The following is a 23,807-nucleotide window of genomic DNA, read 5'->3' on the forward strand; positions in this document are numbered from 1 at the left end:
CATAGTGTGAACTGGTGATCAATGGTTGGCATGGACTCAGTGGGCCAAGGGTCTGTTTCGTGCTGTCTCTGTAAACAAGAATCTTAAACTTAACATTCCTTGATACTCTTTAATGCTTGGTAAAAATCTGTAAATTGATCCGCACGGTGTAAATTCATACTGACTAACATGAGAAAAGCAAGAAAAACAGGTTTGAATGAATCTTCAGAACCACACCTTGGGGTGCTGCACTTAAAGGATAGATTTGATAGGCAGGTCACACCACATAGCTCCATTTGCTAAACAGTTTCTAGGTAAGTGAAAATCAAAATAACAACCGCAAATACTGGAAATCTTATATAAAACAGAAAATGCTGGTTGTACTCAGCATGGAAGACTGCATCTGTGAGAAGTGAAAATGATTAAAAAAAAACAACACTGGAAGAACTAAAAAATAGACATAAAATGCTGGAGTAACTCAGCGGGTCAGGCAACATCTCTGGAGGGAAGGATCAAGTCTCAAGACGGGTCCCGACCAGAAACGTCACATATTCTTTTCCACTAGAGATGCTGCCTGGCCTGCTGAGTTACTCCAGCACTTTGTGTCTATCTTTGGTTCAAACCAGTATCTGTAGTTCTTTGTTTCTACATACTGGAAGAATGCAGCTGGTCAAATAGTCCTGCATTGGAGATAGGCACAAAATGCTGGAGTAACTCATCGGGCCAGGCAGCATCTCTGGAGAGAAGGAATGGGTAACATTTCAGGTCGAGACCCTTCTTCAGACTGGACATCGGGACTGAGGGAACAGGAATGATATAGCCGTATGAATGGGGGTGGGGGTTGGAGAATTCTCTGCCTCAGAGGGCAGTGGAGGCCAATTCTCTGAATACATTCAAGAGAGAGCTAGACAGAGCTCTTAAGGATAGCGGAGTCAGGGGGTATGGGGAGAAAGCAGGAACGGGGTACTGATTGAGAATGATCAGCCATGATCACATTGAATGGCGGTGCTGGCTCGAAGGGCCGAATGGCCTACTCCTGCACCTATTGTCTATTGAGAGGCTAATGGGTGGAATAAGATGGGGATGAATGATGGGTTAGTGGAACCAGGCGAGAGAGGTGTGTTATGGAACAGAAATTGATAGTGGAGCCAGGCAGACAGGATGATCAGAAGAAATGAGGTGAGTGGAGGGATTGGAGAGATGAGCAAAAGGAGAAGAAAGATCAGTATTGGACAGGTCAGTATCCATGGGAATAGAGCACTGGTACAGGTTGCCTGAAAATGGAAAATTCAATGTATAAAATACATATGTACAATGTGCATACCAGTGAGGTAGGTGTAAGCCATCTAAGGAGAAATGAGATGTTGGACTCCAATACTGTACCTTTCAATTTTCCTTCCCTCTCCCACATAGCCCTTTCAACTCTCTCATTCCCACAGCAAATATGTCTATCCTCAGCCTTCTCTGTTGTTGCAGACAGGCTAAACAAAAATTGGAAGAATAACATCTCATTATCCTCTTACACTTCAATGGTATGTACATTGAATTTACCAATTTTCGATCACCCATGCCTCAGGGCTCTCCTCCCACACACACACACACACACACACACACATCTGTCCAACTAGTTTTTGTTTGTTCATCCATCCCCTCATCCCACCTAGTTCCATCAGCTCTTGATCCGCTTTGCACCCAATTCCACCTATCGGCCTCCTCCCTACCTCCCTTAGTACTGCATACACTGGACATATTCTCCGTTCCCATCGAGTCCTGATGCAAATTCTTGACCTGAAATGTCAACTTGCATCTTATTGCCTCCATAGTTGCTGCTTGATCCTGTTTTCTCCCAGGGTTCTGTGGCCTGATCTGCATTCCAACATCTGCCGACTCTTTTGTTTTCAGAGGAACAGACACGAGTCCTCAACCCAAAATGTTAACTCTGTTTCTCTTCCCACAGAGGTGCCTGACCTGACTCTATCCAGTTTTTATTTTCTGTTTTTATTTTAAATTCTAGATAAAACTCTGACTCTCTCACACCTGCATTCTTTTTACTCTCTCCTCCCAAAACCGAATCCCTCTCACCTGCACTGTTTCCACACTCTCTCTCTCTCTCTCTCTTCCCACACTGACTCACTCTACAGCACTGTCTTCCCACTCTCCTCCCACACTCTCTCTTCCTGCACTCTGTTTCGCTAAACAAGCCAAACTACTTTGCTGCACTTGGCCCGTGGGATAGGAGTGACCATTGAAGGAGGAAGTATTATTCAACTATAGTTATGTCATTCTCATATTCCAAATAAATGCCCGCATGTATTTCATCCCGCATTTCCCTACACAGGGAAGGGTGAGGTAGGAATTTGAGTAACTGCCAATTTTAGTTCCTTTTATTTATATAGTTGCCAACATGATCCAATCTCAAGGATAGGGCATGTCTATATGACTGTCCAGTAAAAAATCATTTCTCGTACGGTTGTGATTGAGATGAGTCTCTCAATGGTTTGTGCAAATGCCCAAAACAATAAATGATGTTCAGTAATGAAAAGATTTTCATTAGATACCGGTCAGACCACTCTGCTCAGGAGGGGTTGATGGGCAGGTGGGGGAGAGATGGTGGAGATAATCACCGAGACTGGAGGTGATGTGGTGAAAACAAAAGGGTGCAAATTGTGGCATCTACTAAGAAAGCAAGGTGGGGAGTGAAATGTAGCACCAGGGGGAGGGACGGTAGTAGAAGGGAACAAGGGTGGGTTTGAGGAGAGGTGGAAACATAATGTTATCCAGTGAACTATCTTGAAAGCCTTCATTTTGCCACATAGTAGTCACTGCAGGAGTCCTTCTGCCTCTGCTTGCTGTTGGTTATAAATAGATCAGCTGATGGATGGAGAATCAGATATTCTGATAATAGCTTATAACTACAAGAATGTTAGTCAATAGTCTTGGCAATACAGTGTGGAAATAGGCCCTTCAGCAGAACTTTCCCATGCAGACCAACATGCCCCATCTACACCAGTCCCACCTGCCTGTGTTAGGGCCATGTCACTCTAAACCTATCCTATCCGTGTACCTATTTCTTAAACGTTACGATAGAACCTGCCTCGGCTACCTCCTCTGGCAGCTCGTTCCATACACCCACTAACGTTTGTGTAAAACAGTTAGACTGAAATGTTACAAACCGTTTGTCCCATACAGATTTTTGCAGCCTCCAACATTGCAGCGTCTGCTATTGACGAGGAAGTTTTATCTGTAGCAGTTTGCTTGGATAACAATTCATCTACAATCTGGAAAAAAAGGTAACAAAAATTGATTTAGAACTATCAAAGAGAATAATGAAAACCAAATGTATTCTCAAAGGCAGAAGAGAATTGAGATCTTCCATATCGTGAGAAGCTAATGGTTTTAAATCGATGCTTGGATCTTGTGCGTGATTAACAGCTTTAAACTTTTTTGAGGGCGGCACAGTGGGGCAGCAGCAGAGCTGCATGCCTTAAAGCACCAGAGTTGCATGCCTTACAGCAGCAGAGCTGCATGCCTTACAGCAGCAGAGCTGCATGCCTTACAGCAGCAGAGCTGCATGCCTTAAAGCACCAGAGTTGCATGCCTTACAGCAGCAGAGCTGCATGCCTTACAGCAGCAGAGTTGCATGCCTTACAGCACCAGAGTTGCATGCCTTAAAGCACCAGAGTTGCATGCCTTACAGCAGCAGAGCTGCATGCCTTAAAGCACCAGAGCTGCAAGCCTTAAAGCACCAGAGTTGCATGCCTTACAGCAGCAGAGCTGCATGCCTTAAAGCACCAGAGTTGCATGCTTTACAGCACCAGAGACCCGGGTTCGAACCTGACTAATGGTTCTGTCTGTACAGAGTTTGTACGTTCTCCCTGTGACCCAGTGGGTTTTCTCCGGGTGCTCCAGTTTCCTCCCACATTCTCAAAGACGTGCAAGTTTATCGGTTAATTGGCCACTGTAAATTGCCCCTAGTGTGTGGGATACAACTGGCGTACAAGTGATCACGGGACAGCATAGACTCGGTGGACGGAAGGGCCTGTTTCCACGCTGTTTCTCTAAACTAGACTCATTTTTGATGGTCACTTTTATTTATACTGAAAAGAGTCATTTATTTTAACGTTTTATGTTTGGACAGTTGCAAGGTGGAACATTCACAGCAAATCAAGCACTGCTGAAGTAGAATCATTATTGCAAAAACAGAGCAGCAGACTTGTATACTCCAAACACTGAGCCAGTAATGGGAGGTAAATGCCAATTGTGATAAGGATGTTGAAAATTGAAAAGAAAAAAAATCACAGAATGTAGACACTGCCAGCAGGGCCAGCATTTATTGTATACCCGTAGTAGCCCTTGGACCAAATAGCCTGCTGGGCTACTTCCTAGGCCAGTTAAGAGACAATCATGTTGCTTTGAGTCAGAACTTAGCAATGATAAGCTTTCTTCCCTAAAGGATTTTTAGAAATCTTTAGAACACCCAATTAAAAAAAAAAAATTTTGCTTATGGGATTCGAACCATATCATTAGTCAGGACTTTGAATTGTTACTTCGGTAATAATCAAGGCAGCACCGCCATGATCACATTGAATGGCGGTGTTGGCTCGAAGGGCCGAATGGCCTACTCCTGCACCCATTGACTATTGTGTATTATTAGCATTGAATGCAAATTTGCATAATTGCGCGGTGGCGCAGCGGTAGAGTTGCTGCCTTACAGCGAATGCAGCACCGGAGACTCAGGTTCGATCCTGACTACGGGTGCTGTCTGTACGGAGTTTGTACGTTCTCCCCGTGACCTGCGTGGGTTTTCTCCGAGATATTCGGTTTCCTCCCACACTCCAAAGACGTACAGGTATGTAGGTTAATTGGCTGGGCAAATGTAAAAAATTGTCCCTAGTGTGTGTAAGATAGTGTTAATGTGCGGGGATCACTGGGCGGCACGGACCCGGTGGGCCGAAGGGCCTGTTTCCGCGCTGTATCTCTGTATCTCTAAATCTAAAAAATCTAAATCCATTTTGGGCTTAGTAATCGTATACTTGATAAGATGGGCACCTAATGTAATATTTGTTTGGCACAGATCATACAGCAAGCAGCCTTTGTATACTTTGATTTAAAGAGCAAGATAATACAACCTCTCTTAATTCTTCCAAGGTGATTTTTCCATCTCCATTAGTGTCGTACATGCGGAATAAAACTAGGATAGGATAGTTTAATTTAGTGGGAGAGAACTTTACAGTGTGTACAGTACTGAAAATGCAAACAATGTGATAAACAGAAACAAATACAGTATTGCGACCAGGTTAAACCAGTCTGAGTACATATTTCATATGTCGGAAGAAGGGTCTCGACCCCGAAACGTCACCCATTCCTTCTCTCCAGAGATGCTGCCTGTCCTGCTGAGTTACTCCAGCATTTTGTGTCTACCTTCGATTTGAACCAGCATCTGCAGTTCTTTCCTACACATACTTCATATTGTTGGTTCAAGATTGGAGCAGGAACATGGGCCATAGGAACAGGTTGATCCTCAATGAGAATGCCCCTTGTGATTTAGAGTCTGAATGCAATGCATGGCTACCTTTTGCCAGAATATTACAGATATTGTAAGAAGTAACACATTCCGTGGGCTAGTCAGGACATGTATCTCTGATAACATTATGTGGGATAACTGCATCTGCCAATTAAAATTCATGGGCTCAACTAATGTCAACAAGATTACCGATGGCAGGGTGGCACAGCGGTAGAGTTGCTGCCTTACAGTGCCAGAGACCTGAGTTTGATCCTGACTATGGGTGCTGTCTGTACGGAGTTTGTATGTCCTCCCTATGACCACGTGGGTTTTCTCCGAGTGCTCCGGTTTCCACCCACATTCCAAAGAATCGCAGGTCATTTGGCTACTGTAAATCATCGCTACTATGTAGGATAGAGCTAGTGTACCCATATACACTACCAGGATCACTGGTTGGCATGGACTCGGTGGGCCAAAGGGCCTGTTTCCATGCTGTATCTCTAAACTAGCCTTTTCTTCATAAAGTAAGCTGCATAAATGGAAATATATATAGCACTTTTATGAATACTTAAAAATTAAAATGTGTATTTATATAGCCACAAATAAACATTTGGAAGAACTGAATGGGTTAAGCAGTATCTATGGAGGCCAGGGGAAGGTTGAAGTTTCAGGTCAAGACCTTGCATCAGGACTTTGATGCAATTTATTTCTGGCTTCAGATTCCAACATCTGCAGTCTCACGTTTCTGCATTTATACAGCATTTGAAAAGATGTTTAAATTAATAATGTAGACACTGTTGCAGTACAAGAAATATATTACTGTGCTTTTCACAACGATTGCATGCTAGGATATTAATGTAATTTCCTGAATTTAGACAATAGACAATAGGTGCAGGAGTAGGCCATTCGGCCCTTCGAGCCAGCACCGCCATTCAATGTGATCATGGCTGATCATTCTCAATCAGTACTCCGTTCCTGCCTTCTCCCCATACCCCCTGACTCCGCTATCCTTAAGAGCTCTATCTAGCTCTCTCTTGAATGTATTCAGAGAATTGGCCTCCACTGCCCTCTGAGGCAGAGAATTCCACAGATTTACAACTCTCTGACTAAAACATCTCTGTTCTAAATGGCCTACCCCTTATTCTTAAACTGTGGCCCCTGGTTCTGGACTCCCCCAACATTGGGAACATGTTTCCTGCCTCTAACGTGTCCAACCCCTTAATAATCTTATACGTTTCGATAAGATCCCCTCTCATCCTTCTAAATTCCAGTGTATACTAACCTAGTCGCTCCAGTCTTTCAACATATGACAGTCCCGCCATTCCGGGAATTAACCTAGTAAACCTACGCTGCACGCCCAAATTAGACCCAAATTGCACAAGACAATACAATGTGAAATAAGACAATAGAATGGTCATGAGTGGTAGAGTTGCTGCCTTACAGCGACCCTTGGTTAGAGCTGAGGTGGGGGAGGGGCGGGGGGGGGGGGGGGGGGGGGCTGGGGGGCTGGGGGGTGGTGTTGTAGGATGGAGGGCTTTCAGTTGTCAAAGGAGAACTTAGGGCCGCACGGTGGCACAGCGATAGTTGCTGCCTTACAGCGAATGCAGCGCCGGAGACCCGGGTTCGATCCCGACTACGGGTGCTGACTGTACAAAGTTTGTACGTTCTCCCCGTGACCTGCATGGGTTTTCTCCGAGATCTTCGGTTTCCTCCCACACTCGAAAGACGTGCAGGTTTGTTGGTTAATTGGCTTGGTAAATGTAAAAATCGTCCCTCGTGTGTGTAGGATTGCGTTAATATGTGGGGATCACTGGTCGGCACGGACCCGGTGGGCCGAAGGGCCTGTTTCCGCGCTGTATCTCTAAACTAAACTAAACTAAACTAAACTGGAAGGGAAGAGTGAAGTGTAAGACAGATAGGGTTAGACAGGTCAGCTGAAAAGGAAATAATTATTGATTGTTAGCAAGACATTTTAAAGAAACAGGGTGAGAAAGGGACATGAGCATGATAACAGGAACTGGTGTGAGAGCAGTTTATTTGAAGCTGGTGGATTCAGTGTTGACTTTCGAGGGCTGAAAGGTTCTAGGCAGAAGATAAGATGTTCTTCCATTTTACATTGGGCTTCATTGTAGCACTGGAGGAGGAGGTTGGAGTGGGAGAGGGATTGAGCAGTGATGTGGCTTGCAACAGGAAACTCATGATCATTCCTGTGGAAAGTGCATTGTCAATGAATTTCTGGGCCCAAGGTTCCCCTCAAGGATAGACTCGCGTTGTGGTTTGCTTCAGAGAATGGGCTGAATTCTCTGCAAGAATGGGCTGTTCAAGCCTATTTCACTGTCTACCGCTGTCCTTTCCCTGTTTCTCTTGAACCCTTTGGCATTAAGGAAACCATTTTCCTCTTCCTTGAAAAGACTTGGCATTTGTTTATTATTGTCACGTACACCAAAATGCGGTGAAAAGCTAGAGTTGGTGCCCGGGTTCAATCCTGACCTTGGGTGCTGTCTGTGTGGCGTTTGCAGGTTCTCCCTGTGACCACGTACGTTCTCCCAAAGACATGTGGATTTGTAGGTTAATTGGCCACCATAAATTTGCCCCTAAGGTGTAGGGAGAGGACGCAAAAGCAGGGTAACAAAACTCATGTGTACGAGTCAGCATCACCCGTACCACATGAGTTTTGTTACCCTGCTTTTGTTACCCTCCCTTCGGACTCTGGGCCGGAGGGCCTGTTTTCATGGTGTAACTGTAACCTCAACTAAACTAAACTTTGTTTGCATGATAAACGACTTGGGCTCCACTGTGTGTTTTTACACTCATAGTGCAGGGGTCTCACACTATATGACAATAAAAACAGAAAATGCTGGGGATATTCAACAGGTCAGGCAGCATCTGTAGAGAGAGACAAGGAGCGATAAAGTTTCGGGTCAATGACAGTCTTTTCTGGTGCTGATGAAAGGACCAGGTAGGCACGGTAGCGCAGCGGTAGAGTTGCTGCTTTACAGCGAATGCAGCGCCGGAGACCCAGGTTCGATCCTGACTACGGGTGCTGCACTGTAAGGAGTTTGTACGTTCTCCCCGTGACCTGCGTGGGTTTTCTCCGAGATCTTCGGTTTCCTCCCACACTCCAAAGACGTACAGGTATGTAGGTTAATTGGCTGGGTAAATGTAAAAATTGTCCCTAGTGGGTGTAGGATAGTGTTAATGTACGGGGATCACTGGGCGGCACGGACTTGGAGGGCCGAAAAGGCCTGTTTCCGGCTGTATATATGATATGATATGATATGATTGTATAAGATGATGGTGAGACCGCATTTAGAATATTGTGTTCAGTTCTGGGCACCAGAAAGATATTGTCAAGTTTGAAAGGGTTCAGAATAGATTTACGAGGATGTTGCCAGGACTAGAGGGCGTGAGCTATAGGGAGAGGTTGAATAGGCTGGGTATCTATTCCTTGGAACGCAGGAGGATGAGGGGTGATCTTGTAGAGGTGTACAAAATCATGAGGGGAATAGATTGGGTAGATGCACAGAGTCTCTTGCCCAGAGAAGGGGAATCGATGACCAGAGGACATAGGTTCAAGGTGAAGGAGAAAGGATTTAATAGGAATCCGAGGGGTAACATTTTCACACAAAGGGTGGTGGGTGTGTGGAACAAGCTGCCAGAGGAGGTAGTTGAGGCTGGGACTATCCCATCGTTTATGAAACAGTTAGTCAGGTACATAGATAGGACAGCTTTGGAGGGATATGGACCAAGCGCAGGCAGGTGGGACTAGGGTAGCTGGGATAACGTTGGGCGGTAGGGGCAAGTTGGGCCGAATGGCCTGTTTCCACATTGTATCACTCTATGACACTATGACATTGATCTGAAATGTTATTTCTATTTCTCACTGAAATTCTGTTTTACATGACAGAAAATGAAAGGTCTTGAGGAATTGCAGTTGACCTAGCAGAGGCATTTAGAACTTTTAAAGGGTTAGGATAGTGCAGAGGGAAGTACACTGTTTCAGGCAGGAGAGCGATCAGCATTTGGGATTGACATATACAGGAGTTAAACGTCAAAGATTTGGAACTAGAAGGTGGGGAGATGTTTACACTCCAAGAGTTAAGATTCTCTGGAAATCATTTCCAGGATTGGTGATTGCAGTTGAAATTATTAGATTGGAGATGAAAGTGAATGGGTGAGTAAATGTGATTGAAATAACTTGCTTGCATCGAGAGTAAACATTGACACAAATTGAACAAGCAGAATGGCTCAATTCCTCATTGTAGCTAAGATGTGTTTCCTTTAGGGTGGAGCAGTGATGCAGAGAGTAGAGCTGCTACCTCACAGGACCATTTTTCAGGATGTAACTAGGAAAATGGACAGGGGAGAGCAGGTAGATGTAGTATACCTTGACTTTACGAAAGCCTTCGACAAGGACCCACATAGGAGATTAGTGGGCAAAATTAGAGCACATGTTATTGGGGGTAGGGTACTGACATGGATAGAAAATTGGTTGGCAGACAGAAAGCAAAGAGTGGGGATAAATGGATCCCTTTCAGAATGGCAGGCAGTGACTAGTGGGGTACCGCAAGGCTCGGTGCTGGGACCGCAGCTATTTATATACTAATAACTTGGATGAAGGGATTAAAAGTAACATTAGCAAATTTGTAGATGATACAAAGCTGGGTGGTAGTGTGAACTGTGAGGAAGATGCTATGAGGTTGCAAGGTGACTTGAACAGGTTGTGTGAGTGGGCGGATGCATGGCAGACGTAGTTTAATGTGGATAAATGTGAGGTTACCCACTTTGGTGGCAAGAATAGGATGGCAGATTATTATCTGAATGGTGTCAAGTTAGGAAAAGGGGACGTACAACGAGATCTGGGTGTCCTAGTGCATCAGTCACTGAAAGGAAGCATGCAGGTACAGCAGGCAGTGAAGAATGCTAATGGAATGTTGGCCTTCACATCAGGGACGTTGAGTATAGGAGCAAAGAGGTCCTTCTGCAGTTGTAGAGGGACCTAGTGAGATCACACCCGGAGTATTGTGTGCAGTTTTGGTCTCCAAACTTGAGCAAGGACATTCTTGCTATTGAAGGAATGCAGCGTAGATTCACGAGGTTAATTCCCGGAATGGCGGGACTGTCGTACGTTGAAAGACTGGAGCGACTGGGCTTGTATACTCTGGAATTTAGAAGGATGCGAGGGAATCTTATTGAAACATATACGATTATTTAGGGATCGGACACGCTAGAGGCAGGAAACATGTTCCTGATGTTGGGGGAGTCCCGAACCAGGAGCCACAGTTTAAGAATAAGGGGTAGGCCATTTAGAACGGAGATGAGGAAGAACTTTTTCACTCAGAGAGTTGTGAAGCTGTGGAATTCTCTGCCTCAGAAGGCAGTGGAGGCCAATTCTCTGGATGCTTTCAAGAGAGAGTTAGATAGAGCTCTTAATGATAGTGGAGTCAGGGGATATGGGCAGAAGGCAGGAACGGGGTACTGATTGTGCATGATCAGCCATGATCACAGTGAATGGTGGTGGTGGCTCGAAGGGACGAATTGCCTACTCCTGCACCTATTGTCTATTGACCAGAGACCAGGGTTCAATCCTGACTTTGGGTGCAGTCTGTGTGGAGTTTGCACGTTCTCCCTGTGACTGCACCGGTTTCCTCCCAATGCTCCAGTTTCCTCCCACATCCTAAAAACGGGCGGGTTTGTAGGTTAATTGGATTCTGTAAATAGCCGCCAGTGTGGACATGAAAGTGGGATAACAGAACGAGTGTGAGCGGGTGAGAGATTCATGGTGTGGACTTGGTGGCCTAGGGCCTGTTTCCAGGTTGTATCTTTCAAACAATCGATCAATCATTCAATCAATTAATCAATCAATCAATCAAACTATCCTTTAGGCCTGGATAACTAAGATTTTGGCGGAATTTGTAATGTCATGGGTTGTATTGAGTAATAGATTCTGATCTTAAACACTGCAAATTTCCAGGATATGACCGTATTTATGGATTGTTTTCGTTCTTATGGATTGTTTTCGATGGGCTGCAAGTTCCTTACAGTTTCTGCCATATGATTTAAAGAAAAGCCAAAAGGCAAATGTTAATACTTTACCCAATAAATATTTATATTTAGCATTTCCTACTAAACCAATAACGCCTTGAATAACCAGCTGCTGAGCAAGTCTATTATTTGGCTGCTTTCCTCTGTATTGTACAATATACAGTTGGCAATCACAGCGCAACTTCCTCAACGACTGCCAGTATGTTTTCGCAGATCAGCACTGGAGAAGTCATTTTGCAAACAAAATAGGGGAAATTACAAAAGCTAGTGTTCTCCTTTAACTGCGGCACTTCTCTCTCACCCTAACCACAGTGCTCATAACTCCACTTCTTCCTACCCTTCTCTGTTTTTATTTTGCTGCTCTGGCTCCTTGGTCTAGAACCCCTTGCACGCCACCTTGCTTCGCACAGAGGCTGCAGTAATGAAGGCCTGTTGCTTTGTTCCAAACAACAAACTGGGAACCAGCTTCCTCCTCCTTCAAATATATCCGCCATTTTGTTTCACAAACCATGCAGTGGCACTTCGAATCTTTTCAAGAACCTGCGACTGCTTCTCGGGGCGTTGCTAAGAAGATACCTACTTCACAACTGTAGTGCCCCCACTCTTCCAATACACACACACACATGCACACACACACACACACACACACACAAGACAACATTGCCCACCACCACACTTCCATTTCCCAAGACTGTCTCACTGCAGTACTTGTTAACATCCGTACTCCCAATTCACTGCTTCCAGTTTTCCCAGATCCTGGAAACACTCCTTCCAGCTACTCTGAGGCAAGAAATGCGTTCATGCAGCCAAATTCTGCAGCACATTGCTACTGCTCCCACAGTCCCATCAACCATCCCTCGACACCCACACCAACTTGACCAAGTCACCGCACGTCGTATGAATGAGTGAACGATACTTTATTAAATTGGAGGAAAAGCATCTCATATTTCGCTTGGGCAGTTTACACCCCAGCGGTATGAACATTGATTTCTCTAACTTCAGATAGTTCCTCTGTCCTTCTCTTTCCCCTCCCCCTTCCCAGTTCTCCCACTGTCTTCCTGTCTCCAACTACATCCTACCTTTGTCCCGCCCCTTCCCCTGACATCAGTCTGAAGAAGGGTCTCGACCCGAAACGTCACCCATTCCTTCTCTCCTGAGATGCTACCTGACCCGCTGAGTTACTCTAGCGTGTACTGCGCTGTATCTCTAAATCTAAATCTAAAATAAAACAGCGCCCACAACTGCTCACAATATTCCAAATATGGATTCGTCAGGGCCTTGTAAAACATCAGCCTCTTCAGAAGACAGTATGAACTTTCAAAAATAAATGGAGATATTTGTGACTGAACAGGGGAAAGATGATTGCAAATCTGAGGAGTGAAATGATATGTTGGGGGGAGTCCAGAACCAGGGGCCACAGTCTAAGAATAAAGGGGAGGCCACTTAAAACTGAGGTGAGGGAAGAACTTTTTCACCCAGAGAGTTGTGAATTTGTGGAATTCTCTGCCACAGAAGGCAGTGGAGGCCAATTCACTGGATGAATTTAAAAGGGAGTTAGATAGAGCTCTAGGGGCTAGCGGAATCAAGGGATATGGGGAGAAGGCAGGCACGGGTTACTGATTGTGGATGCATCACTTTATGTGTTGCAATCGCAGCTGAGCAAAGAACACCAGTCTACTTGAGCCAGCGCAAAGGCACTGGTATTATCCCTGTGACATGCTACTTCAGCAAGGAGGGGAAAAACGTATTGAACAACAAGAAATAATGCAGGAGAGAACATTGATTAGTTTACACCTTACTCAGTTTTATTCATCTGTGTACTTCCCTAAAGATGTATTGAACACAGCAATCAATTTATAGTCTGTTTGATCACACAAAAATCATTTTAGATTGTGCAACTTTGCACAGACATACCTCAAGTAGATCTGTACATAGGTAAGGGACTTTATGAGGATGTTGCCAGGACTCGAGGGTCTGGGCTATAGGGAGAGGTTGAGTAGGCTGGGACTCTATTCTTTGGAGTGCAGGAGGATGTGGGGTGATCTTATAGAGGTGTATAAAATGAGAGGAGTAGATGCACAGTCTCTTGCCCAGAGTTGGTGAATTGAAGACCAGGGGACATAGGTTTAAGGTGAAGGGGAAAAAATGTGACAGGAATCTGAGGGGTAACCTTTCACACAAAGGGTGATGGGTGTATGGAACAAGCTGCCAGAGGAGGTAGTTGAGGCTGGGACTTAAGAAACAGACAGGTACATGGATAGGACAGGTTTGGAGGGATTTGGACCAAACATGGCCAGGTGAGACTAGTGCAGCTAGGACATGTTGGCCGGTATGGGCAAGTTGGGCCGAAAGGCCTGTTTCCACGTTGTATCACTCTATGACTCTGTGACTCTAAGGGGCTTCTAACGTGTTATAAGGAAATGCATCCAAAATTGGTCTTGTTGATCATGTTAAAGCTGTAATTTGTGTTTTATATTGCTGAAAACAACTAATGGATAAACAAAGGCCATGTGGTACTTCAATGAAAAGCTTTGAACCCTGCATGACTGGAGTTTGCTGTCGTGGCCAGATACCTAGGGGACAAATTATTTAAAGGCACACAGTCACTGCCTCCAATCACATAGTTCATTGCCACTGACAAAGATCTGCTGTCAGTTCATTGGGGAAACCCAGCCTTCTGTGCAGGGCTCGTGCTCTCATGTGATGTGAGTGTCATCATCCACTCCCTTTTGCGTGACTGAATAGGAATTGAAATTGCATTTGCTCCAGGTCAAAGTAATTTAGTTTAGTTTAGTTTAGAGATACATCACGGAAACAGGCCCTTCGGCCCACCAAGTCCGCACTGACCAGTGATCCCTGCACACTCGCTATCTTACACACTACGGACTATTCACAATGTTAACGAAGCCAATTAACCAACAAAACTGTACGCCTTTGGAGTGTGTGAGGAAACCGGAGCTCTCAGAGAAAACCCACGCAGGTCATGTGGAGAACGTACAAACTCAATACTGACAGCACCTGTAGTCAGGATCGAACCCGGGTCTCTGGCGCTGTAAGGCAGCAGGTCTATCACTGCACCACCATGCCACCCATACTTGTTCAAATGTCTTTTAAATGTTGTTATAGTACCTCCCTCAACCACCTCCTCTGGCATTTTTTCCCATATACCCACCCTCTGCGTTGATGAACAAGTGAGAGGGTACAGGTTGCAGGGAAATGTCTAGGGCAATGGAACTGATGAGAGTGGTCTGACAGCTCGTATAGTCTAGATGCACCACATAGCTTCCTTCCATGCTGTAAGAAGTTTAAACTATTAGGTTAAGCGCTGAGAATGATGTGATTGACCTATAGGAAAAAGCCACAATCACATGATCATCCAGTCTAGGGAAGCAATACTTTGGTGCATCAGATCATTGAACTTTTTCACTTGCCCACTCTAGTTACATATTATTGTTAACATGTTAAGGGTGAGGCATGATTCACACGCACAAATTACCATGAACACATTAATACTCCATTACCATTAATACTCCATTACTGTTAACCATTCTTGATTAGTACGGGTGTCAGAGGTTATGGGGAAAAGGCAGGAGAATGGGGTTCGGAGGGAGAGATAGATCAGCCATGATTGAATGGCGGAGTAGACTTGATGGGCTGAATGGCCTAATTCTGCTCCAATCACTTATGATGTTATAACCTTATGAACACTATCTTGACAGCTACACACCACTCAGTCAAAAAAAAAGCATCCCCATACAACAGGCGTGAAGCAATTCAAGACAATTAGCAGATTTTCAAGTTAGTTCAATGAAAAATATGTTCTTCGTACTCTATCTTAATAATATTTTATAACCGCCCAAAATACAAAATTCATAATGACTTGCGCACAAAATATACATCAGTGATTGGGCTCACATTTTAGCTTTTCAATTTTGCAGAACTCCAAGTCTTCCTTTGGGTGGGTGTCCTCCACATGTTGGAAAAACGACAACGTGGTCAGGAAGTTTTCAAATGTGATTTCATCAACATTTTCTTTTGACTCTAAGCCCAGGTTTCTGGGGAAATGCACAAAGGAATTAGGGTGAAATGATTGCACCACAAGGGATTCAAAGTGTTTTGAATGTTACCATCTTGTTTTAATGTTGTGTGACTTCTACTCTCGGGATTGGAGCATTTTCCCCACTTTAAGCACCCCTTATTCTCACTCTCAATCCCAATCTACAAAACCGCTCCCTGTTGTGTCCTACACTGCCTCCATGCTTCATATGAGCCACTTCTGTGGTCAATCTAGGATCTCCAGTTTTAAAAAGCTGGAGTAACTCAGCGGGTCAGGCAGCATCTCTGGAGAAAAGGAATAGGTGCTGTTTTGGGTCGAGACCCTTCAGACAGTCCGAAAAAGGGTTTCGACCCAAAACATCACCTATTCCTTTTCTCAGGAGATGTTGCCTGACCCGCTGAGTTACCCCTGCATTTTATGCCTATCTTCAATGTAAACCAGCATCTGCACTTCCTTCCTACATATCTCCAGTTTTATTCTGCTTACGCATGCCTTTGTAGATTTTGCTTGAAAGTATCAGGAGAGGTTACAGAGATTTCTATTTCATTGATCTGAGTTAGATTTGCAACGTAATAAAGGTTAACCCATCAAGTACATTAATAATCATATAAATATAAATAGCACAGCAGCAGGCCCTTCGGCCCACCGGATCTATGCTGATCATGATGCCGATCTAATCTCAACCCATCTGTCTGCACTTAGTACGTATCCCTCTATTATCATGTATCATAACCTAATAGGTATACTAGTTCAATTACGCAGCAATATACAAGCAACATTCTTTTAAAATGCTGATCACTCACCTCCCGTCAAAAAAAGCATTTACGATTCTTGATTTAATGGGATTAGTGTCCAAATTTGAAATGTTGTCAAAGCTGTCCCTGCTGTAAAGGAAAAGTGGAGAGGCATTTTATGTCATTGCGTGGCTGTTCCAATTTCTAATACAAAAAAAAACCCAACTGTTCTAAGATACTACTGTTGCAGAAGAAAATGTTACCTCATTGTAGTCTTCCCGTCAGTTAGATGTAGGAATCTTCTGTGCAGGATTTCAATTTGCTCTGAAGAAACTGGGAAGAATGAAATTATGCACACGTGAGATGTTACAGCCATGGAAACACTTCCACACCCTCAACACCTCGTGAGGTTTCTACCTGGTAGAACCCAGCGTTCAGACTGGGTATCGCGGTAGCAGATTGGGCTCCACAAGTATGCGTTCTCAGTCCCCTTCTTTACTCATTGTACACCCATGGCTGTGAGTCAAATCCACAGCACAAATCCAACTCAATTTACAAATTCGCAGACGACACCAAGGCGGCACGGTGGCGCAGCGGTAGAGTTGCTGCCTTACAGCGAATGCAGCGCCGGAGACTCAGGTTCGATCCTGACTACGGATGCTGTACTGTACGGAGTTTGTACGTTCTCCCCGTGACCTGCGTGGGTTTTCTCCGAGATCTTCGGTTTCCTCCCACACTCCAAAGACGTGCAGGTTTGTAGGTTAATTGACTGGGTAAATGTAAAAATTGTCCCTAGTGGGTGCAGGTTAGTGTTAATGTGCGGCGATCGCTGGGCGGCGCGGACCCGGTGGGCCGAAGGGCCTGTTTCCGCGCTGTATCTCTAAAAAATCTAAAAAACCATCGCCATTAAATAATGACGAGATAGAGCACAGGAAGGAGATTGAGAACCTGGCATCAAGACAGCAACCTTTCAATGTCGGCACGACCAAGGAGATAATGATCGACCTCAGGAAGTGAAGTGGTACATATATATTGGCAGCGCTGAAGATGGTTGAAAGCTTCAAGTTCCTTGGAGTAAGCATCACCTGTGATTTGTCCTGCACTCACCACATTGAAGCACTGGCCAAGAAAGCACATCAATGCCTCTACTTCCTTAGAAGGCTTAGGTTTGGCATGCCCCCAACAACTCTCACCAACTTCTACAGATGCGCTGCAGAAAGCATTTATCGGGATGCATCACGGCATGATTTGGGAACAGCTGCATCCAAGACCGCGAGACATTGCAGAGAATTGTGGATGCAGCCAGGGCCAGCACACAAACCAACCTCCCTTACACCTCACGCTGCCTCGGCAAGGCCACCAGCATAATCAAGGGCGAGTCTCACCCCAGACACTCCCACTTCTCTCCTCTCCCACCAGGCAAGAGGTACAGAAGCGTGAAAACGCACACCTCCAGATTCAGGGACAGTTTCTTCCCAGCTGTTATCGGCAACTGAACTATCCCATCAATAACTGGAGCGTGGTCCTGTGCTACTATCTATCTCACTGGAGACCATCAGACTATCTTTTATCGGCTTTCTGGACTTTATTTTGCAGTAAACGTAACTCCCTTTATCCTGTATCCGTTCACTGTGGACGGCTCGATTGTAATCGTGTATAGTCTTTACCGACTGCATTGTCAGGCCAGGGCGACCCCTACATCACCCACACAGGGCCACCATCAGGACAACGGACCTTTAAGGCCAGGATAAGACTTGATATTTTTAAGAACTTGATATTTGAGCGCTACAAATTGGTGCCGGCAATATGGCAATTCTTTGCATAATGCCTCAGAAGAAATGTACTTTTTAACATTGCAATGATTGCATTCTTTTACTTGGGTATGATCGTGCTTATGCATAGTATGATGTAATTGGGTTGTATGCAACACAAAGCATTTCATTGCATCTTCGTGCACAGATAGACTCATACAGCCTGGAAACAGGCCCAACTTGCCCACTCTGACCAACATGTCCCATCTACACTAGTCTCACCTGCCTGTGTTTGGCCCTTATCCCTCTAAATCTGTCCTATCCATGTACCTGTCAAAATGTTTCTTAAACATTGTGATAGTACCTACTCTTCTGGAAAAATTGTTCCATACACCCACCAACCTTTGTCTGAACATGTTACCCCTTAGATTCCCATTAAGTCTTCCCCCCCCCCCCCCCCCCCCTCACCTTAAACCTATTGCTCTGGTTTTTGATTCCCCTACTCTGGGCAAGTGACTCTGTGCATCTACCCAATTTATTCCTCCCATGGTTTTGTCCATTCAGAGGATGAGACAACATAATAATGTCTTTGCCGTGAAGGAGTTTGAGACAGGCAATGGGGCGACGAATGGGTCATCGTTGAGGTGAACACTGCAGTAAGACATCAGGTCAGATCATGCCTTCAACACCTTCGTTCTGCCCAGACAAAGCTTTGACATGTGACAACAAAGTAACCACCACAATTGTGTAGGAGGAAACTGCAGATGCTGTTTACACCAAGGATAGACACAAAGTGCTGGAGTAACTCAGTGCGACAGGCAGCATCTCTGGATAGAAGGAATGGGTGACATTTCGGGTCGAGACCTTTCTCAGCCTGAAGAAGGGCCTCGACCCGAAACGTCACCCGTTCCTTCTATCCAGAGATGCTGCCTGTCCTGCTGAGTTACTCCAGCATTTTGTGTCTGACTACTACAGTTGTTGACGCACAACTATCATTAACCTCAACCTATTATTTCAAATATCAACTTAAGGAACTAAGAGAACATTTTCAAAGAAAGATTCCCCGCAGCATAACTTTAATTCACATAAATTAAAATGAAAACTAGACGATCATGAAAGTCCCCAGTGCTTTAGGGGCTGCCTGTTGCTGTATCAGGCTGTAATCTAATGCTGCCAACACCCCAGTTTTTGATACAGAGTGCAGTATATAATTATCCTGTTAATTACAGGGAAGGTTTTCTCTTCCAAGTTATGGTTATTTGTTGTGCGGCAGTAATTTGGATTTGAATGAAAAGGCAAGGTTGGGATTTGTGTGTCAGCAATTAAATAATCAGACTTAAAATTCGGCTTGGAACAGCTATGGTACTTTGGAAGATTTTGGTGCAATATATATCACATTGCCTTGTTCCTTTGAGTGTGGACAGGGTCAGTATAATTCAGAAAACGTAAAGCCACAGTTTTGTTAAGTCCAGATGAAGAACAGACTTTATAATAGAATCACACAATGGAGGTAGAGAAGGAACTGCAGATGCTGGAATCTTGAGCAAAACACAATGTGTTGGAGGAACTCTGCGGGTAGGGGTGACATCCATGGTGGGAATGGACAAGCTTGCCCTGTGGGAAGGTGCAAGGAGGAGGATGTAAAGGAGGGTGATCGGGAGGGGGCAAAGAGGAGGCAGGTTATGGAATGGGAGGCAGCAGACAGTGAAGGCCGGAGATTAAGCGGGTCAGGCAGCCTTTATTGGAGAACATGGGTAGGTGACATTTCCAGGTCGGAACAGGTCACTCCGAAGAAGGGCCACGACCCAAAATGCCACCTATCCATGTTCTCCAGAGATGCTTTATTCACAAAATGCTGAAGTAACTCAGCAGGTCAGGCAGCATCTCGGGAGAGAAGGAATGGGTGACGTTTCGGGTCGAGACCCTTCTTCAGCCACTCCTCCTCTCCAGAGAGAGACGCTGCCTGTCCCGCTGAGTTACTCCAGCATTTTATCTTCGGTTTTCAACCTGCATCTACAGCTCCTTCTTACTTACACACACACACACAACAGTCTACAGCCGCCGGGCATCAACCCCCGGCTCTACTGGCCTGTTGTTAACAGTCCCACGCACCTGAAGAATATCCTGGGCCCAGCTATTTCTCACCGATGTTACGCCGACGCGCTTTTGAATGTTGCGCTTTAAAGCAACAATCCCTGGCAACACTCGTCAGGTCGGGCAGCGTCGGGGGAGAGGGGAGTGGGCTTAACGTTTCAAGCTGCTGACCCTTTCATCACCGGCTGATCTCACCTCCTCGGGTAGAAGGACGAGAGGGGATCTTATCGAAACGTATAAGATTATTAAGGGGTTGGACACGTTAGAGGCAGGAAACATGTTCCCAATGTTGGGGGGAGTCCAGAACAAGGGGCCACACAGTTTAAGAATAAGGGGTAGGCCATTAGGAACTGAGATGAGGAAAAACTTTTTCAGTCAGAGAGTTGTGAATCTGTGGAATTCTCTGCCTCAGAAGGCAGTGGAGGCCAATTCTCTCAATGTATTCAAGAGACAGCTAGATAGAGCTCTTAAGGATGGCGGAGTCAGGGGGTATGGGGAGAAGGCAGGAATGGGGTACTGATTGAGAATGATCAGCCATGATCACATTGAATGGCGGTGCTGGCTCGAAGGGCCGAATGGCCTACTCCTGCACCTATTATCTATTGTCTATGTGGGATCTCACTTCTCGCATTTGGGTAATAGACCATCCGCCCACTCACACAACCTGTCCAAGTCACCCTGCAACCTCATAGCATCTTCCTCACAGTTCACACTACCACCCAGCTTTGTATCATCTGCAAATTTTCTAATGGTACTTTTAATCCCTTCATCCAAGTCATTAATGTATATCCATGTTCTCCAGAGATGCTGCCTGACCTGCTGAATTACTCCAGCACTTTGTGCCTTTTTTTAAGGAAGCAGCATCTGTAGTTTTTTCTTGTAGCTGGTGAAGAGTGACCATTAAAGGAAATGATACCCAGGCAGCCTCACCCACCGAATGAAGGTCGGGACCTGGACTTAGGGCAGCCCAACAGTAACAGACTCTGAAGACCTTGTGAAAGAGGCTCTGACCGCCTCCCCTGTGTATCTACATTGACGTGACATTTCAGGCTGGGTCATATAATCCCCTAAAACAGTAAACAGAACCGAGCACCCCCGTCCCCCTGTTCCCCAGCAGAATTATTTACAGGTGAGTAGGAAAGAACTGCAGATGCAGCTTTAAGTTAAGTCTGAAGAAGGGTCTCGACCCGAAATGTCACCCAATCCTTCTCTCCAGCAATGCTGCCTGTGCCGCTGAGTTACTCCAGCATTTTGTGTCTATCTTAGAATCATTTACAATCACATTTCTGGGAACCAATTAATGAGGCACTGCGGTCAATCTGCCCGGCTCTCTGCTATGGAATGGCAGGCAGTAACTAGTGGGGCACCGCAAGGCTCGGTGCTGGGACCGCAGCTATTTACAATATACATTAATGACTTGGATGAAGGGATTAAAAGTACCATTAGAAAATTTGCAGATGATACAAAGCTGGGTGGTAGTGTGAACTGTGAGGAAGATGCTATGAGGTTGCAGGGTGACTTGGACAGGTTGTGTGAGTGGGCGGATGGTCTATTACCCAAATGCGAGAAGTGAGATCCCACATAGACAATAGATAATAGGTGCAGGAGTAGGCCATTCGGCCCTTCGAGCCAGCACCGCCATTCAATGTGATCATGGCTGATCATTCTCAATCAGTACCCCATTCCTGCCTTCTCCCCATACCCCCTGACTCCGCCATCCTTAAGAGCTCTATCTAGCTGTCTCTTGAATACATTGAGAGAATTGGCCTCCACTGCCTTCTGAGGCAGAGAATTCCACAGATTCACAACTCTGACTGAAAACGTTTTTCCTCATCTCAGTTTCTAATGGCCTACCCCTTATTCTTAAACTGTGTGGCCCCTTGTTCTGGACTCCCCCCAACATTGGGAACATGTTTCCCGCCTCTAACGTGTCCAACCCCTTAATAATCTTATACGTTTCGATAAGATCCCCTCTCGTCCTTCTACCCGAGGAGGTGAGATCAGCCGGTGATGAAAGGGTCAGCAGCTTGAAACGTTAAGCCCACTCCCCTCTCCCCCGACGCTGCCCGACCTGACGAGTGTTGCCAGGGATTGTTGCTTTAAAGCGCAACATTCAAAAGCTCGTCGGCGTAACATCGGTGAGAAATAGCTGGGCCCAGGATATTCTTCAGGTGCGTGGGACTGTTAACAACAGGCCAGTAGAGCCGGGGGTTGATGCCCGGCGGCTGTAGACTGTTGTGTGTGTGTGTGTAAGTAAGAAGGAGCTGTAGATGCAGGTTGAAAACCGAAGATAAAATGCTGGAGTAACTCAGCGGGACAGGCAGCGTCTCTCTCTGGAGAGGAGGAGTGGCTGATGTTTGGGGTGGAGACCCTTCTTCAGGCTGTGTTGGCTGTACGGACTTGTGTGTGTGTGTGTGTGTGTGTGTGTGTGTGTAAATGCGGCCAGATTTCCCGGTGATGTAGGGAGTGTCGGTTAAACCAGTGGGTGCGAACCTCGCGTGTGGGGCAACGGCCAAGCAAGAAGAACACCTTGCACGTTTGAAAACGCCCGACACAATAACCCTCTCTCCCCAGGCGACTGGAGGCGGGGTGGGAGTTGTCAAGGGGCACAGACACTCGGAAACTGCGAGCCCATCAGACCCAGGTTACACGGGTTGTCAGCGACTGTGTTTACAATCACAAGCCCCAAGCCCCAAGCCCCATCACAAGCCCCAAGCCCCAAGCCCCATCACAAGCCCCAAGCCCCAAGCCCCATCACAAGCCCCAAGCCCCAAGCCCCATCACAAGCCCCAAGCCCCATCACAAGCCCCAAGCCCCATCACAAGCCCCATCACAAGCCCCAAGCCCCAAGCCCCATCACAAGCCCCAAGCCCCATCACAAGCCCCATCACAAGCCCCAAGCCCCAAGCCCAAGCCCCAAGCCCCATCACAAGCCCCAAGCCCCAAGCCCCATCACAAGCCCCAAGCCCCATCACAAGCCCCAAGCCCCAAGCCCCATCACAAGCCCCAAGCCCCAAGCCCCATCACAAGCCCCAAGCCCCATCACAAGCCCCAAGCCCCATCACAAGCCCCAAGCCCCATCACAAGCCCCAAGCCCCATCACAAGCCCCAAGCCCCATCACAAGCCCCAAGCCCCATCACAAGCCCCAAGCCCCAAGCCCCATCACAAGCCCCAAGCCCCATCACAAGCCCCAAGCCCCAAGCCCCATCACAAGCCCCAAGCCCCATCACAAGCCCCAAGCCCCAAGCCCCATCACAAGCCCCAAGCCCCAAGCCCCATCACAAGCCCCAAGCCCCATCACAAGCCCCAAGCCCCATCACAAGCCCCAAGCCCCATCACAAGCCCCAAGCCCCATCACAAGCCCCAAGCCCCATCACAAGCCCCAAGCCCCATCACAAGCCCCAAGCCCCATCACAAGCCCCAAGCCCCATCACAAGCCCCAAGCCCCAAGCACTTACAGCTGGTGGAGTCGACGAGGTTGCGGATCTCCCTGGCTGACAGCGACGGCGAGGATCCCATGTCCTCACCCTCCGACCCTTCCCCCGGGTACCGGCGGCTTCTCTCCTCTGGAAGCTGACCACGTTGGACCAGAGCAGGCACTGGTGATGTCCTGTCACACCAACACCAACACTTGCTCTCTCAG

General features: G+C 46.3%; 1 protein-coding gene across 1 annotated transcript in view; it reads right to left on the reverse strand.

Moving 5' to 3' along the window:
- Positions 1-23,807, reverse strand: part of tesca (tescalcin a) — a 30,945-nt gene extending 7,138 nt beyond the window's left edge. The window contains exons 1-6 of the mRNA XM_078421246.1: positions 23,623-23,807; positions 16,582-16,651; positions 16,388-16,468; positions 15,443-15,582; positions 5,109-5,170; positions 3,153-3,257 (exon numbers count right to left, since the gene is read on the reverse strand). Coding sequence (XP_078277372.1) covers positions 3,153-3,257; positions 5,109-5,170; positions 15,443-15,582; positions 16,388-16,468; positions 16,582-16,651; positions 23,623-23,683 — 519 coding nt within the window. The 5' untranslated portion in view covers positions 23,684-23,807. The remainder of the gene's footprint in view (positions 1-3,152; positions 3,258-5,108; positions 5,171-15,442; positions 15,583-16,387; positions 16,469-16,581; positions 16,652-23,622) is intronic.

The sequence above is a fragment of the Rhinoraja longicauda genome, chromosome 25, assembly GCF_053455715.1.
Source record: "Rhinoraja longicauda isolate Sanriku21f chromosome 25, sRhiLon1.1, whole genome shotgun sequence".
In the NCBI taxonomy this organism is placed as follows: domain Eukaryota; kingdom Metazoa; phylum Chordata; class Chondrichthyes; order Rajiformes; family Arhynchobatidae; genus Rhinoraja; species Rhinoraja longicauda.